Source organism: Medicago truncatula, chromosome 7 (genome assembly GCF_003473485.1).
Source record: "Medicago truncatula cultivar Jemalong A17 chromosome 7, MtrunA17r5.0-ANR, whole genome shotgun sequence".
Taxonomy (NCBI): domain Eukaryota; kingdom Viridiplantae; phylum Streptophyta; class Magnoliopsida; order Fabales; family Fabaceae; genus Medicago; species Medicago truncatula.
The window spans coordinates 34,966,364-34,985,003 of NC_053048.1; the positions used below are offsets into that span (position 1 = coordinate 34,966,364).

The 18,640-nt window shown below is 32.9% G+C and overlaps 2 protein-coding genes and 1 non-coding gene across 3 annotated transcripts; 2 read left to right on the forward strand and 1 right to left on the reverse strand.

The window, feature by feature from the left end:
- The first annotated feature begins 607 nt into the window (after positions 1-607).
- On the forward strand, positions 608-10,835 carry LOC25498877 (DExH-box ATP-dependent RNA helicase DExH17). The gene is made up of 28 exons (XM_039828301.1): positions 608-805; positions 1,587-1,673; positions 2,137-2,320; positions 2,630-2,791; positions 3,053-3,290; positions 3,384-3,420; positions 3,513-3,559; positions 3,818-3,855; positions 3,956-3,977; positions 4,077-4,289; positions 4,472-4,628; positions 4,740-4,791; positions 6,019-6,090; positions 6,210-6,259; positions 6,374-6,491; positions 6,567-6,630; positions 6,755-6,838; positions 6,927-7,052; positions 7,138-7,334; positions 7,415-7,603; positions 7,699-7,950; positions 8,033-8,082; positions 8,268-8,285; positions 8,797-8,876; positions 8,963-9,161; positions 9,267-9,304; positions 9,394-9,774; positions 9,859-10,835. Exons 2-28 carry the CDS (start codon positions 1,606-1,608, stop codon positions 10,479-10,481), a joined length of 3,759 nt encoding a protein of 1,252 aa, XP_039684235.1. The 5' UTR covers positions 608-805; positions 1,587-1,605; the 3' UTR covers positions 10,482-10,835.
- Positions 10,836-11,762: 927 nt separating this feature from the next.
- TRNAL-CAA (transfer RNA leucine (anticodon CAA)) lies at positions 11,763-11,846 on the forward strand. Its single transcript has one exon. It is a non-coding gene; the product is annotated as a tRNA-Leu (tRNA).
- Positions 11,847-12,691: 845 nt separating this feature from the next.
- Positions 12,692-18,330, reverse strand: LOC11431914 (spastin). The gene is made up of 13 exons (XM_003623724.4): positions 17,947-18,330; positions 16,623-16,714; positions 16,490-16,509; positions 16,071-16,290; positions 15,902-15,997; positions 15,682-15,797; positions 15,506-15,586; positions 14,762-14,885; positions 14,017-14,066; positions 13,687-13,777; positions 13,426-13,461; positions 13,196-13,293; positions 12,692-13,084 (listed from the first exon to the last, which is right to left on the reverse strand). Exons 1-13 carry the CDS (start codon positions 18,264-18,266, stop codon positions 12,968-12,970), a joined length of 1,461 nt encoding a protein of 486 aa, XP_003623772.1. The 5' UTR covers positions 18,267-18,330; the 3' UTR covers positions 12,692-12,967.
- Between the last annotated feature and the right edge of the window lie 310 nt (positions 18,331-18,640).

Here is an 18,640-nt window from a genome sequence, read left to right on the forward strand (position 1 = left end):
TAACATAGAGAAACTTAAGGGACCAAAATAAATCAAATTTTAGTTAAAAGACCAAATTGATACTAATTAAATAGTTAATGGACTAAAAAGGGCAATTTAGCCTTTGTTATATGGGAACTTCTACGGTACACTCGTAAAATAAGGTGTACCGATACTCCTGCTTCTTAATTTTATAAATGAACGATAATTTTTTATGTAATAAATAACTATTTATCAATATTTATATTTTATAGAACAACATTTCATAAGAAAAAACATCATTTAATTGTTTATAAGAATCATAGTAACTTTTTTTTACATATTATAGTAAAAAATAATGAATGTTCTCAATTATGAGTGATAAAAATTTAAAAAAATAAAAATTTATTTCGTTGACACGTTTGATGAATAAGATTTAGTTATTATAATTATAAATGATAAAAAAAACAATATTTTTCTTCAAAAAATAACTCATTTAACTATGAATTTAAAGAGTGAGTGTACCGGTGCACTCAAATATAGTGGGTGTACCATAGAATTTGCCTTCTTATATTATCTATTTCCTATTAATAGATGTGTAGTTACTAATACTCTTTTGTCAAAAAAGAGTCAACTAATTCGAGAAAGTTCCCACTTGAGCATTCACAACGTGAACCGTAATTTTCCCGGGAAGATGACTTCATCAAACTATATAAGCCCTACTCTATTCAATTTTTGAATTTTCAGTTAGTTACAATCACACACTTCCCGCGTTCCATTCCTTCTCCTCTCGCACTTCTCTCTTCCACACACCGACGAATCCTTCTGCATCTTCTTCCTCTCTCAGGTTTCTCTCTCCTTCTCCACGCAAATCTACCTCTGAATTTGACGAATCTGAGCTAAAACTCCTTTCACATTTTCTTCGATGAATCTCAATTTACTGTTTTCTATGCTCGATTTTCATCTCAGATTTGTCAAATCCATCAATTGTGCGAAATATTCTGCATCCAGATTTCAAACATTTATGTCAAATTCGCAATTTATCTCACATTTTTCTTCCAGATTGTGTTAGCTGCTATGAATTTAGTTGTATTGGATAATTATTGATCTCTTTAGTGAAGATATCTTCATTTTCACGAGTTATAATCTTCTAAATTCATGTTCCAGCTTGAAATTTGCTGATACTTCTTTTTTCCAATTCACAACGCGAAAGATCAGCGAACGAGAGAGAGATGTTGAATTAAGTGATAACAGATATTTTGAAGTTCTTAGCTTACTCGTCATTTCCTGAGATATTTGATGGAATAATCGGTTCAGTTTTTTTCTTTTTTTTATTATAATTTTAATTAATTTTAATTAATTGAAATTAATGATTTTGTTAATTTTTTAATTACGAAATTGACCTTCATTTTTGAGTATTTTGTCAAGATTATTATCATGCTTAAATTTGAAATTTTGTTGTGTTACTCTGTATCTCTATTGTAATGTATGGAAAATTGGAATTCACTTGCGATGTGATTGGTGATTATATGCAATGTTATATTTTATTTGCTTGATTGTGTTTTCTTTAATTTTATTGATCTTGTACTTTAAAAATGATGTTCTATTTTCAACTCGTTATTGTGCAGTTAACTCCGCATTCCCATAATGGATTCATATTCTTTGAAGTCCGTATTTGATTTGCCTCAACCATTTCAATCATGTTTTAGTTTCAGGTACTATACACTTTTCTTTTAATATGTGTGAGAGATATAATAGGTTGCTACTAGATATGCTTAGCTGCCTCGAAGCTTTTAACCTGTATCATATTTTACGAAGCACTGACATGACACAGACATGGACCCTTGACACGACTTTGACACATGACATAGATACATCGACACCGGTAATAATTTGAGAAAATAAATTAATTGGATGTAAACACATGAGTTGGTACCGATGCGTGTCGGACACGGGGGCACACCTATAATATCATAAGTGTCTGTGCTTCAGAGACCATATTAGAAAATGGTGCTCATTTAGTACGTATCTTTGTGAAATAACATAATAATTTGTGATTTTTCAGTACAATTTCAAACATCTGATAGTCATGGATTAGAAAAGAATACGCATTTAAAGTGATCTCACAAAGGTTCTTACATTAGTATAATGATTAACACTATGTTGTGTGGTATACAGATATTTTAATTCACTTCAGAGTGAATGCTTTCCTACCTGTTACCACTCTGATGTAAACATGGTCATCTCTGCTCCGACCGGAAGTGGTAAAACAGTACTCTTTGAGCTTTGCATTTTGAGGCTTCTCTCCAGGTCCATATCATCTGAGGGAAGATTCATACATGTGAAGGGATCTCTTAAAACAGTAAGTAATTTCTCACAAAATTCCGGCTCTGAAACTTTTCTATTAGTAATATTTCTCTGTAGTAGTATTGATTTGTGTTCAAGAAAGGTAAAACTGGTAGACAGGTTCTCTTTCTTTTAGTGTCAGTGGTGTAAACCCAGTACTTTTTGCCATAAAGAAGACTGATATTGTATTGGTGCATAAAAAACAGTCTACGCTTTTGTATGGTGAATCACTGAATAATTTGAAGCTTACAACTTGAAATCTATTTTCATTATCATGTCTTGTTAACTAATTATTGGTACGGTTATCTTTTTACTTGGTGTCAAGATCTATATTGCCCCATCTAAGGCTTTAGTTCAGGAGAAGGTCCGTGATTGGAATCAGAAATTTGGACCATGGGGGATTTGTTGCCTGGAGCTGACAGGTGACAATGAATCTTACACTCCAAGAAATATAAATGAAGCAGATATCATTCTAACCACTCCAGAGGTCAGTATTCAAATGAGAGTTATCTAAACATAAGTATACCAAGACACTTTAATCTTTAGTGTACTTTCCTGTTTCTTTTTTTTTCCTTTGAAATATTAAATGGACATAGATTTCAAAGCAATCATAAATTATGATGTTTATGCATGTATTCCTCAATCCAAAGAGACACAATAAACATTTATTTTTCCTGTCAGACTGACACACACACTGACTGATTTGTTGACACTATGAGGTGGCTAAAGTTCATTTTTCAATGAATAGAAATTTGATGCAGTGTCGCGATATGGTATAGAAAGCGGTGGTTTGAGTTTTTTCAGTGACATAGCACTTCTACTAATTGATGAAGTCCATCTGCTGAATGATCCACGTGGAGCTGCGCTGGAAGCAATTGTTAGCAGAATAAAAATTATTTCTTGCAATCCAAAAATGAAATTAAATCCTCTGGCTCAGGTCCGCTTCCTCGCTTTATCAGCAACAATTCCAAATATTGAGGATCTAGGTATTTTCTTTTTCACTTGATGTTGTCACAAGAGTTAAAATAACCTATAAACAACCATGGGAAACATTTCATGCAATATACTTGCTATTGCAGCTAAATGGCTCCTGGTTCCTGACCAAGGGATCAAAAGGTAATTTTCCACCTCCATATTCATTATATGACTTTGTACTATAATGCTCCAAGTCAATATCCAAAAATATATTTCTTATTGAATGTACACAGGTTTGGAGAAGAAATGAGGCCAGTAAAGCTGACAACCAAGGTTTTTGGTATGCTAGTAAATTTAACAAATTCATAATTGAACCTGTTTCATATTGTTTTCATTCATTGAACTAATAGAAATTAGAAAGTCTACATAACCAAGTTGTATGGGGTTTCCTCAGAAGGAAAAAAAGATGACACCAACACAACACACCAAATTTGAATTTGTGAATTTTTATTGTATCAGTCAATGTCTTGAGCTTTAGCCTGTAGTCCTGGCAGTCACTTCAAACCATTTATTGTAGTTTTCTACCAAATTTATGCAGGCTATGCTCCAGCCAAGAATGACTTTCTATTTGAGAAGGTTGGTTTGAAGTTGACTAACTCACATAGTATCAATACTTAGAAAAAAGTCCATTCTATCATTTAATTTATCTTAATTTCTGTTTTAAACTACCATGCAGCGCCTTCAAAACTATATTTTTGGTAAGCAGTGTAATTCAGTGCACGAGTTAGCAGCTTTCTACTATTAACATTTCTACATAAGAAGAAAAATCATCCTTCTTTGTGTACAACGGATGTCAGATATTCTCATGCAATACTCCAAAGGGAAATCTGCGCTTATATTTTGTTCAACAAGAAAAGGAGCTCAAGAAGCAGCTCAGAGACTCGCTCAAATTGTCATGAATTTTGGTCAATCAAATCCTTTCATCAAGAGCAGAGAACAACAAGATCAGCTGAGGGAGGCTTCTATGTCACTTAGTGACAAACAAATGCAATCATATATTCTTTATGGTGGTATGTTACTTTTTTATTGGAAATTAGCTATGACGTTTTATTAATATTAACTTAAGCAATACAAAGTGAAATATGACCAAAAGCCTTGCAAACGGGGGTTTAAGTATGACTGCATTAGCTAACAAGGGAGTAATAATATTGTCTTGTTGGCCAATAAATTTAACAAGATAGTTTCTTTTCAGTTGGTTATCACAATGGTGGGCTTTGCCACAAAGATCGCAGTATTGTGGAAGGCCTTTTTCTCAAAGGTGACATCCAAGTACTTTGCACCACAAATACACTAGCCCATGGAATCAACCTCCCAGCGCATACAGTGGTTATTAAATCAACACAACACTTGTATGTTCTAGTTTTTAAATATTTTATGCAACTCATTGAAGTTATTTAGAAAACAAATTTTATCCCTCCTCTTTTTGGAAATCAACTTACTGTAATGTTTATTATTTCCAGCAACAAGGAAAAAAGTCTTTACATGGAGTATGACCGCTCCACTATATTGCAGGTTTGCTTATTAAGATACCTTATGATAGTTTTAGTTTATCTACAAACAGTATTGCAAAATGACAAGTGATGAGTAATTATATACTCCATGGGCATCAATAGATGTATCAGTTATATAGAAGTATGGCACAGACAATTAACCTATCAGTTGTATAGAAGTATTGCATATTAATGCGATAGCCTTTGACTAAGATGTGCATTTTGTTTTATTTACTTTATTCTTAGTCCAAATAGCCAATAGATTTTGACAGCTATGTTTATTGCATTAATTATATGACTGTACTTGTCAATTAGTTGTTTGCTTTGAGAAAGTCGTATATGAGCATCTGCCATGCAAGATTATTATTTTTTAATTGGGGATGAGAGAAATTATTATTAATTAAAGTGACATTAGCGGTTATTTGACAACCATCCTTGAGGAAATTTGAACTTTGTCCCTTGAAGTTTCAAGATCAAACTCTTACTACTACTACTACTACTAGGTGACTCCAATGCAAGAAAGTTACAAATACTAAATAGAGGTGAGCCATACCTTGCCACATTAGATAAGAACACTTCACTCTAATTGGATAAAGTTTAGAACAACTTTCGCAACAAAAAGTGGCATTTGCAAAGGGGAGAGAGATACAATAATGTCACTAACGCTGCAAGAACATGTTTTACTGTGGGTACCATTCTTACATGTGGCACATGTTCAAATATAAAAATCCATTATAAGAACCATAGTAAGAGCACCCATTTGACAATGCTCTTTCATTTAAGAGCTGCACTTAAAACACAACCAATTACAAGATATGTTTACTTTGTTCAATTCTTTCAGTCTGACAATGACTATCTCAAAAGGTAATAGCCAGGACCAACATGTTGGTACCACAATGCGCACGTAATATTCCGAGTGCATTAGTTCTCCTTTTTGTGGAATGCTGAACAAAAAATTGTCTGAAAGTGCATTCTGTTTTGTTTAGATGTGCACCACTATTTGTTTAAAAGTACACTTACGAACAATTTACGTCGTTTGAAATTGCTTTTCTAAAAATTCGAAGATTTTTTAGTAACGAAAATGGGATAACAAGTAGTGATTTCTATCTTTCTTTTAATTGGCATATGACTAACTTGAGTAGTGACCCACCCGACAAATCAAAGCTTGAGTAGTGACCCACCCGACAAATCAAAGCTTGAGTATTTGATTGTTAATATATCATTTTGGGCTAAAGTTTTTATTGTACAGATGTCAGGAAGGGCAGGCCGACCACCATTCGATGATACAGGCATGGTTATAATCATGACAAGGAGAGAAACGGTGAACTGTTCTGCAGAATGCTTTTCAACTTCTACACTCCCAAAGTTCTTCAATTTTGATCACTAACTCTGTTCTTTCTCACGTGCTCTTCTTTTCTCTTACATTTTCTTGTACTCCAGGTTCATTTGTATGAGAATCTCTTAAGTGGGTGTGAAGTAGTGGAATCACAGTAAGATAGCCTCTTTCTAAGTTGCTAATTGATATAACATACTTTAATGTTGCTCATATTCTATAAACAAGAGGAAATTATCCTGTTCAAATAATTGATTTTTGTTTATCCTAGATTACTCTCATGTGTGACGGAGCATTTACTTGCCGAAATAGTTCAACTGACAGTATCCGATATTACAAAAGCAATTGAATGGATGAAATGCTCATACTTGTATGTTAGAATGAAAAGGGTAAGTGAGTGCGGACTTCTTTTACTTTTGTCTTCGTTTCTACCATCCCATCTGATTGTAAAATTTATGCACAAGAATCCTGAGAACTATGGAATTAAGAAGGGAATTTCTGCCGATCGTTTAGAGAAGCATGTGCAAGGTACAATTTTCACCATCTGATTATCTTTTATAGCTTTCTATTTCTTATTGTCTCCCTTTCTATTTCACCTAGATAGTTTTCCCCCTATTTCCTGCTATATGTTACTGAAACCATCTTATCTCAGAGATTTGTGTTCAGAAAGTTAACGAATTATCACAGTATCAAATGGTATGGGTTGATGAAGATGGTTTCCTCTTGAGACCATTAGGTATTGATTTATTCCAGAATAATGATATTCCTTAAATATTTGCGAAAATCCAAACTGGATGCTGATATTTTTACATTTCCTACCTTAGATCCTGGAAGGTTAATGACAAAGTACTATTTGAGATTTGACACCATGAAACAAATAATGCGGACTCCTGAAAGCTGCAGTTTAGAAGATGCTCTTCGTGTTGTATGCTTTGCCGAAGAAATTATGTGCGGATGCATGTGTTGAAACTTTTTGAATTAGGACAAATCGGTTCGGCATTAATCATTGACACAATTATTTACTGGAAAATGAAGGGATACAGCTCAGGCGCAATGAAAAGAAGATCTTAAATGATATCAATGCAGACAAAGATGGCCGGCTTCGATTTCACATTCTTGGAGATAAAGGAAAAAAGAAAAAGCGCATTCAAACAAGAGAAGAAAAGATATTTATTTTAGCAAATGACTGCTTAACTGGTGATCCTTCAGTGCATGAACTATCTCTAATTCAGGTAAGTATTGTAACATCGGTATTTTTTTGCTACAGATCAATATACTTATGTCTTGGTGATTCAATAAACTCCTGTTTCAGGACATAAATTCTATATGCTCGAATGGATGCAGAATTGCAAAGTGCATGAAAGAGTATTTTGTTTATAAAAAGAATTTCAAAGGAGCTGTGAATTCAGCCCTTCTAGCCAAATCATTTAATCAGAAACTTTGGGATGATAGTCCATACCTTTTAAAACAGTTGCCTGGCATTGGGATGATCACAGCAAAGGTGATATTAATAGATTTTATTTATTTTATTAATTCATATAATAATTGCTAATACTTTATGCACCATATCATTTTATTGGTCGATGTTCTTTTCAGGCACTGCATTCAATGGGAGTTAAATCATTTGAAGCACTCGCTGAAGCTGATCCGAGGAAAATAGAGCTAGTGACTGGTCGAAAATACCCATTTGGCAACCATATTAAGGATTCTCTCTTGTCTCTACCTCCAAAAGTTGATGTAAAGCTTACAGAAATGGAAAGCCATACACATGGAAAGTCCAAGCTTGTAGTAACATTGACTAGGATATCACAGTCAGGGCAGTCAGCAAAACGACATTATGCTGATATGGTGTGTTATCTGAATGTTTTCTTAGAATACTTTTCGACATTTAATATAATTTAAATAAGTTTCTCAAATTTCTTTCTCACAGATCATTGGTTTGGAAGAAGACAACACTATTTTCTTTCACGAAAAAATTAGGTGATGATGATTTACAGATTCAGATTTTATGACTTGATAGTGTACACATATTAAAAGAGTTTCTATCAAACATGTCTACTTGATGATATTGACTAATTAGTAATTAGTATTATGGCACTGTATTTGTGTGAGTTGTTGTTTCCTCATCTAATCACAGTTTAATCTTATGCAAATCGTTGTTGCAGGGTTGATCAGTTCTCCAGGTACATGAATTAACCCTGACTTTATATTTGCAGTAAAAACAATTCAAGTTAGAGGGTATCCGTATTGAAGATCAGGACATTGAAAAAGTTTTAAATAGGATATTCTTCGAACCTTGAAAATAAAAATAACCACTAACTTATTAATATTTGTGTTTAAGAAAATATTTTAACTGAAGCATGTCAAGAATTTTAATTTGGACGATTATCACTAATATATAAAGAAGTCACTGCATTACATCATTATAATATTACGGTCATTGTACTTGTAAAAAAAGGCTTGAGAATTTGCTTCTATGGAAGTTGTAAACATTTAAGATATCTTTATGGACTGGTGTGGATATCGTAAACACTTACATTACTGCATATTACATATACTATTTGTGTTGCGTGTAAAATGAATAAATCAATTAACTATTACTGCCAACATAAATCAATTTGTGTTGCTCTTATGCTATTTATTTTTTACTTTCCAAGACATATTTTTTATTAATCATTACTTTTCATTTTACAGCCCATATAGCACTACAATTCTTGTGCCCATCTCACAAGGGAAGCAGACTATCAAAGCCAATTTTATATTTGAGGAATACAGTAAGAAGTGGTTAATAAACTTATCCAAAATAGTTAGTCCACATAGTGAAATTATGACTCAATTCTTCAGTTTCTTTTTCATACAGTTGGTATTGATGTCCATCAAAAGCTTTTCTTTATGAAAGAGATCAGTTCAGATGTGATTTTAAAAAGAAACAGGAAGCAGGCTTCTTTTCCTCCACCTGAAGAGATATTTGTAATAGAAGATGATGACAGGAATCTAACTCATATACCGCAGGAAGAGACAAGCACTTTGAGCAAGGATAAGGAGGAAAGTAATTCCATGTAAGTCATCTTCACCTGAAATTTCTGACATAAATGGTTATCCTTTTGTAAGTTAAGTATAGGATTTTGAAGACATTAAATATTTATGGTGCTCTTTATTTGCAGTCCCACTTTCGACCTTTTGAATGAAATGTTTGAGGAAGGTAGCACTCCTAATATGATTTTACTAACTTCTAAGATTTTTAAAAACATTCTTATCTTCACCATCTAATTTTGTCATTTTGTATGGAAGATGAGTGTGCTACCGAGGTTCAAGAAGACAAATTCAAAATCATCACTGAGAAAACAGTATTTGATCACATACGGGAGAAAGCAAAAAACTTTTCTCTCCTGTCTTCATTTGAAAATATTCGCTGCCCACCAGTGGAGGTCCTTCTTGGAAGAAATCATGCCTGTGAGAAGTGGTCTAACCATGGTCATGAGAAGACGTCTTACCATGGGCATGAAGTAGTCGTCTTGGATGATGATGACAACAAAGTTCCAGGACAAACTGATGTCAATTTTCAGGCTGATCTCAGAAAAGCAGAACAGGAAGATATCAACCTTAGTCTGACTTTAAATGATCACAATATAGCTGTAAACTCAGATAACATAAGCAGTGTAGTTGATACAGGTACACCTTTTCGCTAGCAGTATAGTTGATACAATCCTTTTTTTCTCTTTTTAATGTCATCATTGTTTCATTTTATTACTGAAGGCATTTTCTTCCCTGAACCTAAAGCAAGAAGCTATGAAAATGCAACTGAAGAAACAGTATTTGACCATATAAAGAGAAAATCTGAGGATTTCCCCCAGATAAGTAAGCTTGATTGCTTGGAGACAGCTATCAAGAAAACTGAGTTCTTCTCAAAGAATCATCCCAATTCTTTGAAAGCTGCTTTAGGTATGGTAGCAGAGACAAATTTCTCAGACATGGTCACGGGTAGTATGCTTACTTCAGATATGAAAACTGCTGATGTGGAAAACTATTCATCTGGTTTTCAAGTTGGTACTTCTGTTAATCACAAGAAATCTGAAGATTCCTGTTGCACAGATGGAGTAGTAAATATTTCTAAGGGCGTTTCAAGCACCAATTCTGTTCAATCGTCAAATTTTGTTCCATTTATTGGTTTTCCAATGTCTAAAGAGAAAAATTGGTCATCAGATTCTGGAAGCTTTGAACAGAGAAGTAAGAAGCAGCGTTGCTCGCCGATAGAATCAAAAGAAGAGAAGTTAAATTCATGTGAAATAAGAAGACAGTGCTGTTCTTTGGAAACTACAGGCCAAATGAATCAAATGGAGCCATCTCTCGGGTTTAAAAGTGTGTTCTCTTTTCTCTGATTTTCTTTTACAACGGGACAACTGTCATAACACCAAGGATTTGTACTGCTTCAGCGAACAGGTAGAACTTGGCAATGCACGGCTGCTGTTATAGACATGCATGCCTATGTAGTCCATTACATCTGAAATAAATTTAACATTGTCGAACTCCGAAAATATTTAGTGCTTCTAATGAGATAAAGAGGAAAATACACTCACTTCGTCTTATGTTTGGCTGAATAGCACAAACATCCTCTTTACCTTTCAAAATGCAACAACCTTCCTCGGTTGTCACGATGTTAGCGATCCGTTTGGTTCGAACCTCCCTCTGCTTTCATTTTTAATAGCATAAATATATATCATAATTATTCTCTACGACTTTTAATATTATAAAAATAATAAATGGTTTTTTCATTTTCGATATTAATAACTAAACAATGTTCAACTATTCATATAATTTCATATTCAATTTTTTCATATATTAATAGCTGAGAAAACTCTTTCAAGTGTAGTAGTTGTTGATAGTATCAAAGATAACTTCAATAACGAATAGAACATGTTTTATGATCTCCATTAGTTATAGTTTTATAGAAATATAGCTAATCCTCTCTAATTTTAGAAATACACATGTATAATAAACATGTGTATAATAAATATGTTTTATCAACTCATATGAAAGTTAGCATAAAGGATGTGCTTCTTTTTTGTACAGTACTATAGTGTTTTCATCTATGGTATATGGTTAATTTGGATGGAGGATTTTGGAGGAGAGGGAAATACTTCGTATATTTAAGTTATGAACAATAAAAAATTTTAAAACTAAATATGGTTGAAATACTATATGATTATTTATCATGTTGTTATTTTAATTTTTCAAAAATATCAAAAATATTTTAAAATATACACTTAGCTCTTCCCTCCAAAAATCCCCTCCCATTTGTTAAGGATTCTAACATAAAATTATTAGGTTGAAAAATGATATATTCAACTTTCTGACTTTAAAAATCGATCTATTCATTACACCAAAAAAATTGCTCCATCCAATGAAATTTTTTAATTTTTTGTTTTCTTAACTGGTCTCATTTGTACACTTGTTAACATGATGATTTATATCCCTTAAAAAAAGTAATTTATTCAAACATTTATACTGATGAAAGATATAAGATATACGAATCATGATCCCATGGTTGCTGACAAAGAAATTTTCATCTCAACGTAACATAAAGACGTGTGATTCTTTTTTTTGGATTTAAGTGTTTGGTTATAATATTTATATTATTAAGACAGAAGCCATAACAAGAAGTCAGGATGGCCGAGTGGTCTAAGGCGCCAGACTCAAGTTCTGGTTCTCGTGAGAGAGCGTGGGTTCAAATTCCATTTCTGACATTTTTCATTTCTTTTTAACCTCAACTAAGAAGTGTAGAGGTTTACGTTATACTCTTCAGTCTTCACCATTATTTTGTTACAAAAGGAGTCTTCATCATTATTTTGTTACAAAAGGATATTATTTTAATCAGTTTGTCATCTATTTTTTTTTTTCTTGACAAAATATCTACTAAAAAGTTGAAAAGGAAAATATTAGACATTTTTATACAATATTATTTAATAAACTTTTGTTTTAAGTAAAAAAATGTAGAGTATTGGGATTATGTTACCGTCCAAGATATGGAAAATCTTGGGTTCAATAAACATTACAAAAGAATTTATATTTACATCTCTCAAAAGAGAAAAATGTCTTTTTAGCACTAGATCAAATTCTTGGAGGTTTAAATCCTTCATCTAATTTTAATGGAACGCTATCAAAATCATTCTTCAACAATAAGTTTAAATTTAAAGATAGAGATAATAATTCTTAGAATTTGGATTTAGTATAACTCGACCTTAAAAAATCGACTTATAAGTTGAAAATTGCCTCTTCGTAATATGAGTAAATTGATAACAGAACCCTTACAAATTCAAAAGGTTAAACGAAATTAAGACGGAGAAATTGATATTTACCGTGAATATTTGGTGGATGTTCATTTCTTGCATAAAATGCTCTTATAACTCACTGAGCAACGGACTTTCACTTCATTTTTATCGTTCTTTACTTCAAATCTGAATACCACCTTATATTAGGCTCTTAATATACTGGTAATTTACAAAATCTATGTCCTATATTAGGTTCTTCTCTCATAGAAGTTTGGATTTACAACACCTAAAATTTCATATATTCTAACACATAGGAAGAGTGGAAGTTTTAAAAACTAATTTATAATAATATACACGTGTAAATATAATATAATAATGGCAGCCGTTCCATTTAAGGCTGTGTTGCCAGGTCCCTAAATTCAAAACAAAGCCTTCAAGGCAATATGATTTCAGGATAGCCATCAATAAATAGTTTCAACATGATTAATTTTACCCTAAACTTTGGTGCCCTTGTCTTGCTCTATATTTCAGTTAATGTACATTTGTTTTGAATTTTAAGCACATGCAAAAATCATAGCATGTTTTTTAATAAGACTTCAATTTGAGCCAAACTCCTCATTCCATCTCTCAAGCTCTTCCCATTTACTTTTGTTTAAACTTGGTCTGATCACAGCCATTGCTTTCTTGAAGTCCTCATACCTCAGTCCTCTTACCTGGCGAAACCGGAAAAACAAATAGTTAACCTTAATAACAAAGAAAGGTTTTCACTTGCAAGATCAATAACAATCCGGAACGAAAATTAAAGCAAATTGAAACCAGCATGCCTGATTTGCCTTGACAGTAAGAATGTTAGAACCCAGCTCTCTAATTGGCATCATTGCAGCTTCTTCACACAAGGCTTGCAGATCACTTCCAGAGTATCCTGTAAACCATGCAAAATGATAATGAATCATATTAGAGCCATAATTCCGGACACAACAAAGAAGAAAGAAAAGGAAAAGAATATTTCAACATATTAATTTCCTTTTCGGCGTGACTCAAAATCTATACTTACCTTCAGTTTCTCTTACAAGCATCTCTAGATCTCTACCTGTAACATAAAAATCAAAAGTTTAGTTAAAAATAGAGTAGTGTGATTAATATAATATACAATAATATTATTATTCATCTTCAGTTTATGAAATGTCAACGTAGAAAGTTAAAAGAGTACAAAACAAATTATAAACTCTCAATTGGTAAATTTTTTGCATGTTTCCATACCCCCCAAGAATACACAAAAAATTAGTATCAAGGGAAAAAAGAGCACGTTGCTTACTAGGTAAAGAGAATGCTTGACCCTTGAGTTTGTGTTTCAGCAGAAGTTTCCTAACATTTTCATTTGGTAAAGGTACGTATATTCTCTTAACCTAGCACAGTAAAAACAAGAGAGTTAGTAAGGAATCATATCAATGAGAAAAACAATTATAAAGTGAAGAGTGTTGTTAGAAACACATTGTCTAACACACATTTTTCTTACAAAATTCGAACTAGATGATCATTTAATTCTATGTGATAAAACATTCTCCACTTAAAGTCACATTGGCAACATGACATTGAAATTATAGCATACTTTTAATACAGTAAAGGACAATGAAGAAATTCTCACCAGTCTCCTAAGAACTGCATCATCCAATTCCTGCGGCTTATTGGTCGCACCTATATTCAGAAGGGAAAGGAAATTTATACAAGTTTAATGAGCCTCATAGATACAGGAGCAGAGACTCATTTTTATTCCATCACACATGATATTTGCTAGCTTATGACATTTTATGAAATTAAAAAACAAAAACTGAAAAAGCAAGCAATTCCAGATTTACAATAGCCACAGTTTAGTTTTTCATCCATCAATACATAAGAGGCCATATTCTCAGGAGGCAGATTAGGATGGAAACCAAATGTGGGAGAAACAACTGAATTTAAAAGTGAAAACCAGATAGGAAAAAGAATCATTCTGTAATGATCTTATAGGTTTGACTCCTCTAAAGTGAATATTATCCTCTAAAGTTTGCTCCTATCTTTAGAGCAGCCGAGTTCTTCTGGAACAATACCAAAGTCCGTCTAATAATTATAATTGCATTGTACATGTTTAAAAGAAAAATAACAATACGATATTCATACCGCTTTCAGAAAAATCATGTTATAATGTTACCCATGAGTTTTTCAAATTCCGGCATTACCTAGAAGATAATTTTAACCATATAATGTCATTTGTCAAAGGGAAACAAAGATGAGGGTGAAGCTATCCCAAAATAGATTAACAAGAGCTCTGTTCATGATAGACATGCTGATCTAAAGTCTAAACCAGTGTTCATTGCAGATAGAGAATGATTAATATCAGATGTAATGCTTACCAATTACAATCACAATGTCATCAGGATTGGATGTCACCCCATCAAACTGGATAAGGAATTCAGATTTTAGTCGTCTGCTGGCCTCATTTTCATTTGTCGTTCTTGTTGACATTATACTATCAATCTGTTTTCAGATAAAAAAGAACATCAATATCATTTAAACGAAGCACAGAAAATTTAGACATGAAGCATTCAAACTTTTCTTTCTGTTTAGTAAATCCATCTATTTAACTCGTTAAACACAAGATAGCATAAAATTACAATGCAGATATCATAAGTGACTAGAATTTAGGACAATCAATGATTGTCAAATTATGTTGGTCTTGTGGAAACGAGTAAAAATCTGGATAGACATATTTGACAGAAATAATCTTACTGACATTCAAAAAAAGACGCTAGGGTAGCATACATGCTTCACCAGTCTTAATAAATATTTAAGTCATCTACCTTTTTTTTTGGTGGTTTAGTCATCTACCTATTTTAATCAGAAGATGAAAACACCCAAGAAGTTTATCAAAAGAGATCCTTAGCCGCCCCATTTTTATATCTACGCTCTTAACAATTATAGTCCAATAATCAATCAGAGTTGCACTCCAAACCAAGCATTAATTAAAAAATCATTTAATACAAGGGTTCTGTTCATATAGTTAATGAAGAATGTCCTCAAAGAATTATGGTTTTCATGACTTGTTGCCAAATTTATAGCAGGAGTAGGGGTCTGTCCTATATAGATGAGAGAGATACCTCATCAATGAAAATTACAGATGGCTGTCTCGATACAGCTACCATGAATAGTGTCCGTACAAGCTTTTCAGCTTCACCCACCTATTGAGTACAAGTTAACCATGGTTACACTTCTTAAGTCTTAAAATAAAATGAAACTCAACACAAACAAGTTAGGGTATATGATAAAGATGTACCCATTTTGACGTCAAGGAAGCTGCCGTGACATTAAAAAATGTTGCTTCCGATTCTGAAGCCACTGCTTTGGCAAGCATGGTCTTACCATTACCAGGCGGACCAAAGAGAAGCAAACCTGGGATGAAAAGGTTCATCAGTTTCAACATTTTGCATTTTCATTCTACAATTTACATCATTGTCTATTACATAACCCAAAGTGACAAGGTTCCAAGGCAATACCTCTAGCTGGTCTTCGAAGACCAGTGAACAAGTCTCTTCTCTTTGTTGGCAAAATAACCATCTCCATTAAAGCTTGCTTTGCCTTTTCTAGGCCACCTGCATTTCGATAATAAGAATCAAACAAACGGTAACACGTAAAAGTAAAAAGCAGATGTGCATCAAATCTTACCAACATCGTCCCATCGAACAGAAGGACTTCTATCTACAATGGCAGTGTTAATCATTTCAACCAGTTTCGTATCATAATTTTCACCAGATGTTTGACTAGGTTTCGGGCTTTGAACTTTATTCACCTCATCTTTTCTTTGAGGATTCTTTTGTAGCACTTTTTTTGTAGTATTTGATAGTTTAGTTGGAACTGCAGCAGTTTGTGCACGGTTTGAGGTGCTCTACAAACATTTTTGGAGATAAAGGAATATTAATGGCTCATGTAATCATAAAATCAGTACCCAATAATGTTCAGTGAAACGAACAGTGCATATTTAAGTACGATGAAAAACAACACCATATGGTTTAAGAAGCACTGATTTCGTTGAAGCAACAACGAGGAAAAGAAAAAACCCTGTACTTACAGAGAACATAGCATACCTGATTGGCAAATGAGCTACCTGGAATGGAAAAAGAGGAATAGGAACAAATGAGGATGATGAAAAACAATAAGAATTCCGGAATAGTCAAAATGGAAATCGAAAAGGAGACAGTTGCTGAAACAGATGCAAACCTGCTCGTCTACTGAGAGCCTGCAATCTCTCAGAAACTTGTCCCTGCCATTTTGATATCTTCTGACGATATGATTGTACCTTCTGTTTCTCACTGTCACAGAATCATAGATTCTAGTAAGTAAACAACAAAAACATAAGATCATAGGAATCTTCATTTGTCATTAAGTTACTAAGGAACAGTGTAAATGAAGTGAGTGTACTATATCTAAGCTGTCACATAGCCAAAGGCCGTCCTTTATGATTAAATCACTGAATTTCACAATTTGGAAATTGAAAAGATGCAGCAAAACAACGGGGAATGCAAGATACTGAATATCGGAAATCTGCTATTATAACTAAGACCAAAATTGGATCAACTTTTAGCTTATAAAAGCTTCTCAATTAAAATAAATTTATGGTTCTTCACTTTCAAAAATTACAAACTTGCATATGTTTATGGAGAAGAATGAAGGTACAAGAGAAAGCTTCTAGAAATAGAGATTGCTGATTTTAACTTGTACAAGAAGCTATTGTTTAAAAAACTCATTATTGCAAGATTATTTTTATATTTCTGTTTCCATAAGTTCTTATTGAGAAGCTAAATTTAAACTAGCTCCAAGTCTACAATTGACAATAACTAAGGTTTATCAATGCTATGATTAACTTTGATTTTGGATTAGTAGCGAATTTGACAAAATCACCACGATCATGAGATTTTATCGACGCTCCAAAGTATAGCTTTTTTCAAAACCACTATGGCACAATGTGATTTCGTCAAGCTCACCGTTAATCCAAACATACTCTAACAAGACAACATCCTAGCTATCACCAAACTAAGGACAACCTGAACCAGTATAGCTTTTGTCAAAACCACTATGGCACAATGTGATTTCGTCAAGCTCACCGTTAATCCAAACATACTCTGACACAACAACATCCTAGCTAGCACCAAACTAACGACAACCAGTATAGCTTTTGTCAAAACCATTATGGCACACTGTGATTTCGTCAAACTCACAGTTAATCCAAGAATACTCTAACAAGACAACATCCTAGCTAGCACCAAACTAAGAACAACTATAAGAGATCACTCATTCTTTTGTGCAATCAAAAACCATAAAATTTCCCATTCGTCCTATCAAAATCAATGCTTTTGCCAACAATTAAAATATTAAAAACAAAAAATTAAACAACCCCATATACCCCTTTTGTGACATTCAACTGATCAATGAAAAAAGACAAATAATCAATAACCCACATAAACAAATCCTTCAAATTTCAAATTCTTCGTTATTTTTCATCAATCAAACTAAAAACCCATCATTAATATAGCAGAAACTTCACCTGGGAGTGATGAATGAAGGAACAGGAGTAGAATTAGCTTCGAGAAGGATCCTATGAGCATTCCTGTAGTGAAGAATAGCGTCATCGATCAAACCCCATTCTTCAGCCCTAACAGCTTTATCGATCTCTTGTGTGGCTAAATCGTAGTAGCCTTTCAGCTTATACGCGACGCGTTCGTTGGAAATCGAAGAAGAAGGAGAAGGTGAAGCTTCCATTGATGATGAAGAAGAAGCACTGAAATTGGTTTGAGAAAAAGAAGAAGAAGATTGAGGAGAGAAAACAGAGTTAAAGGAATCAATGATTCCTTGCAAAAAACTCATCGATCACAAAAGCAAACGCGATTTTCATCATAAAAAGTGATTATGCAATAGGAAATTTCTACTTTGCAATTAAAATTAATAAAATATATTTATTTTATATTCGAATAATTTAAGATTTATCATAGATTTGGTATGTAAGAAATTTTATTTTATTTTTAAGAATTCCTTCAAAAAAAAATTATTTTTAAGAATGGTATGTAAGAAGACTTTAAAAGATAACATAATTTTTTATATAATTTTTTTTTTGAGAGAGATATATAATTTTAATATATGGTCCGTTTGTTACGGATTTTAAAAAATAGATTTGCCTTTGTATTTTTTTTTTTTTTTAAATTTACTAAAAAATTAGTAGAAATTATTTTTAACTTATTTGC

Coding starts and splice junctions, on each gene's coding strand:
- LOC25498877 (XM_039828301.1), top strand. CDS start 1,606: ATGGATTCATATTCTTTGAAGTCCGTATTTGATTTGCCTCAACCATTT. Junction 4,629..4,739: donor ATTAAATCAACACAACACTT/GTATGTTCTAGT, acceptor TATTATTTCCAG/CAACAAGGAAAAAAGTCTTT. Junction 9,162..9,266: donor AAGGAGGAAAGTAATTCCAT/GTAAGTCATCTT, acceptor CTTTATTTGCAG/TCCCACTTTCGACCTTTTGA.
- LOC11431914 (XM_003623724.4), bottom strand. CDS start 18,266: ATGAGTTTTTTGCAAGGAATCATTGATTCCTTTAACTCTGTTTTCTCT. Junction 16,715..17,946: donor CCTTCATTCATCACTCCCAG/GTGAAGTTTCTG, acceptor ATTCTGTGACAG/TGAGAAACAGAAGGTACAAT. Junction 15,587..15,681: donor CTTCCTTGACGTCAAAATGG/GTACATCTTTAT, acceptor TGTACTCAATAG/GTGGGTGAAGCTGAAAAGCT.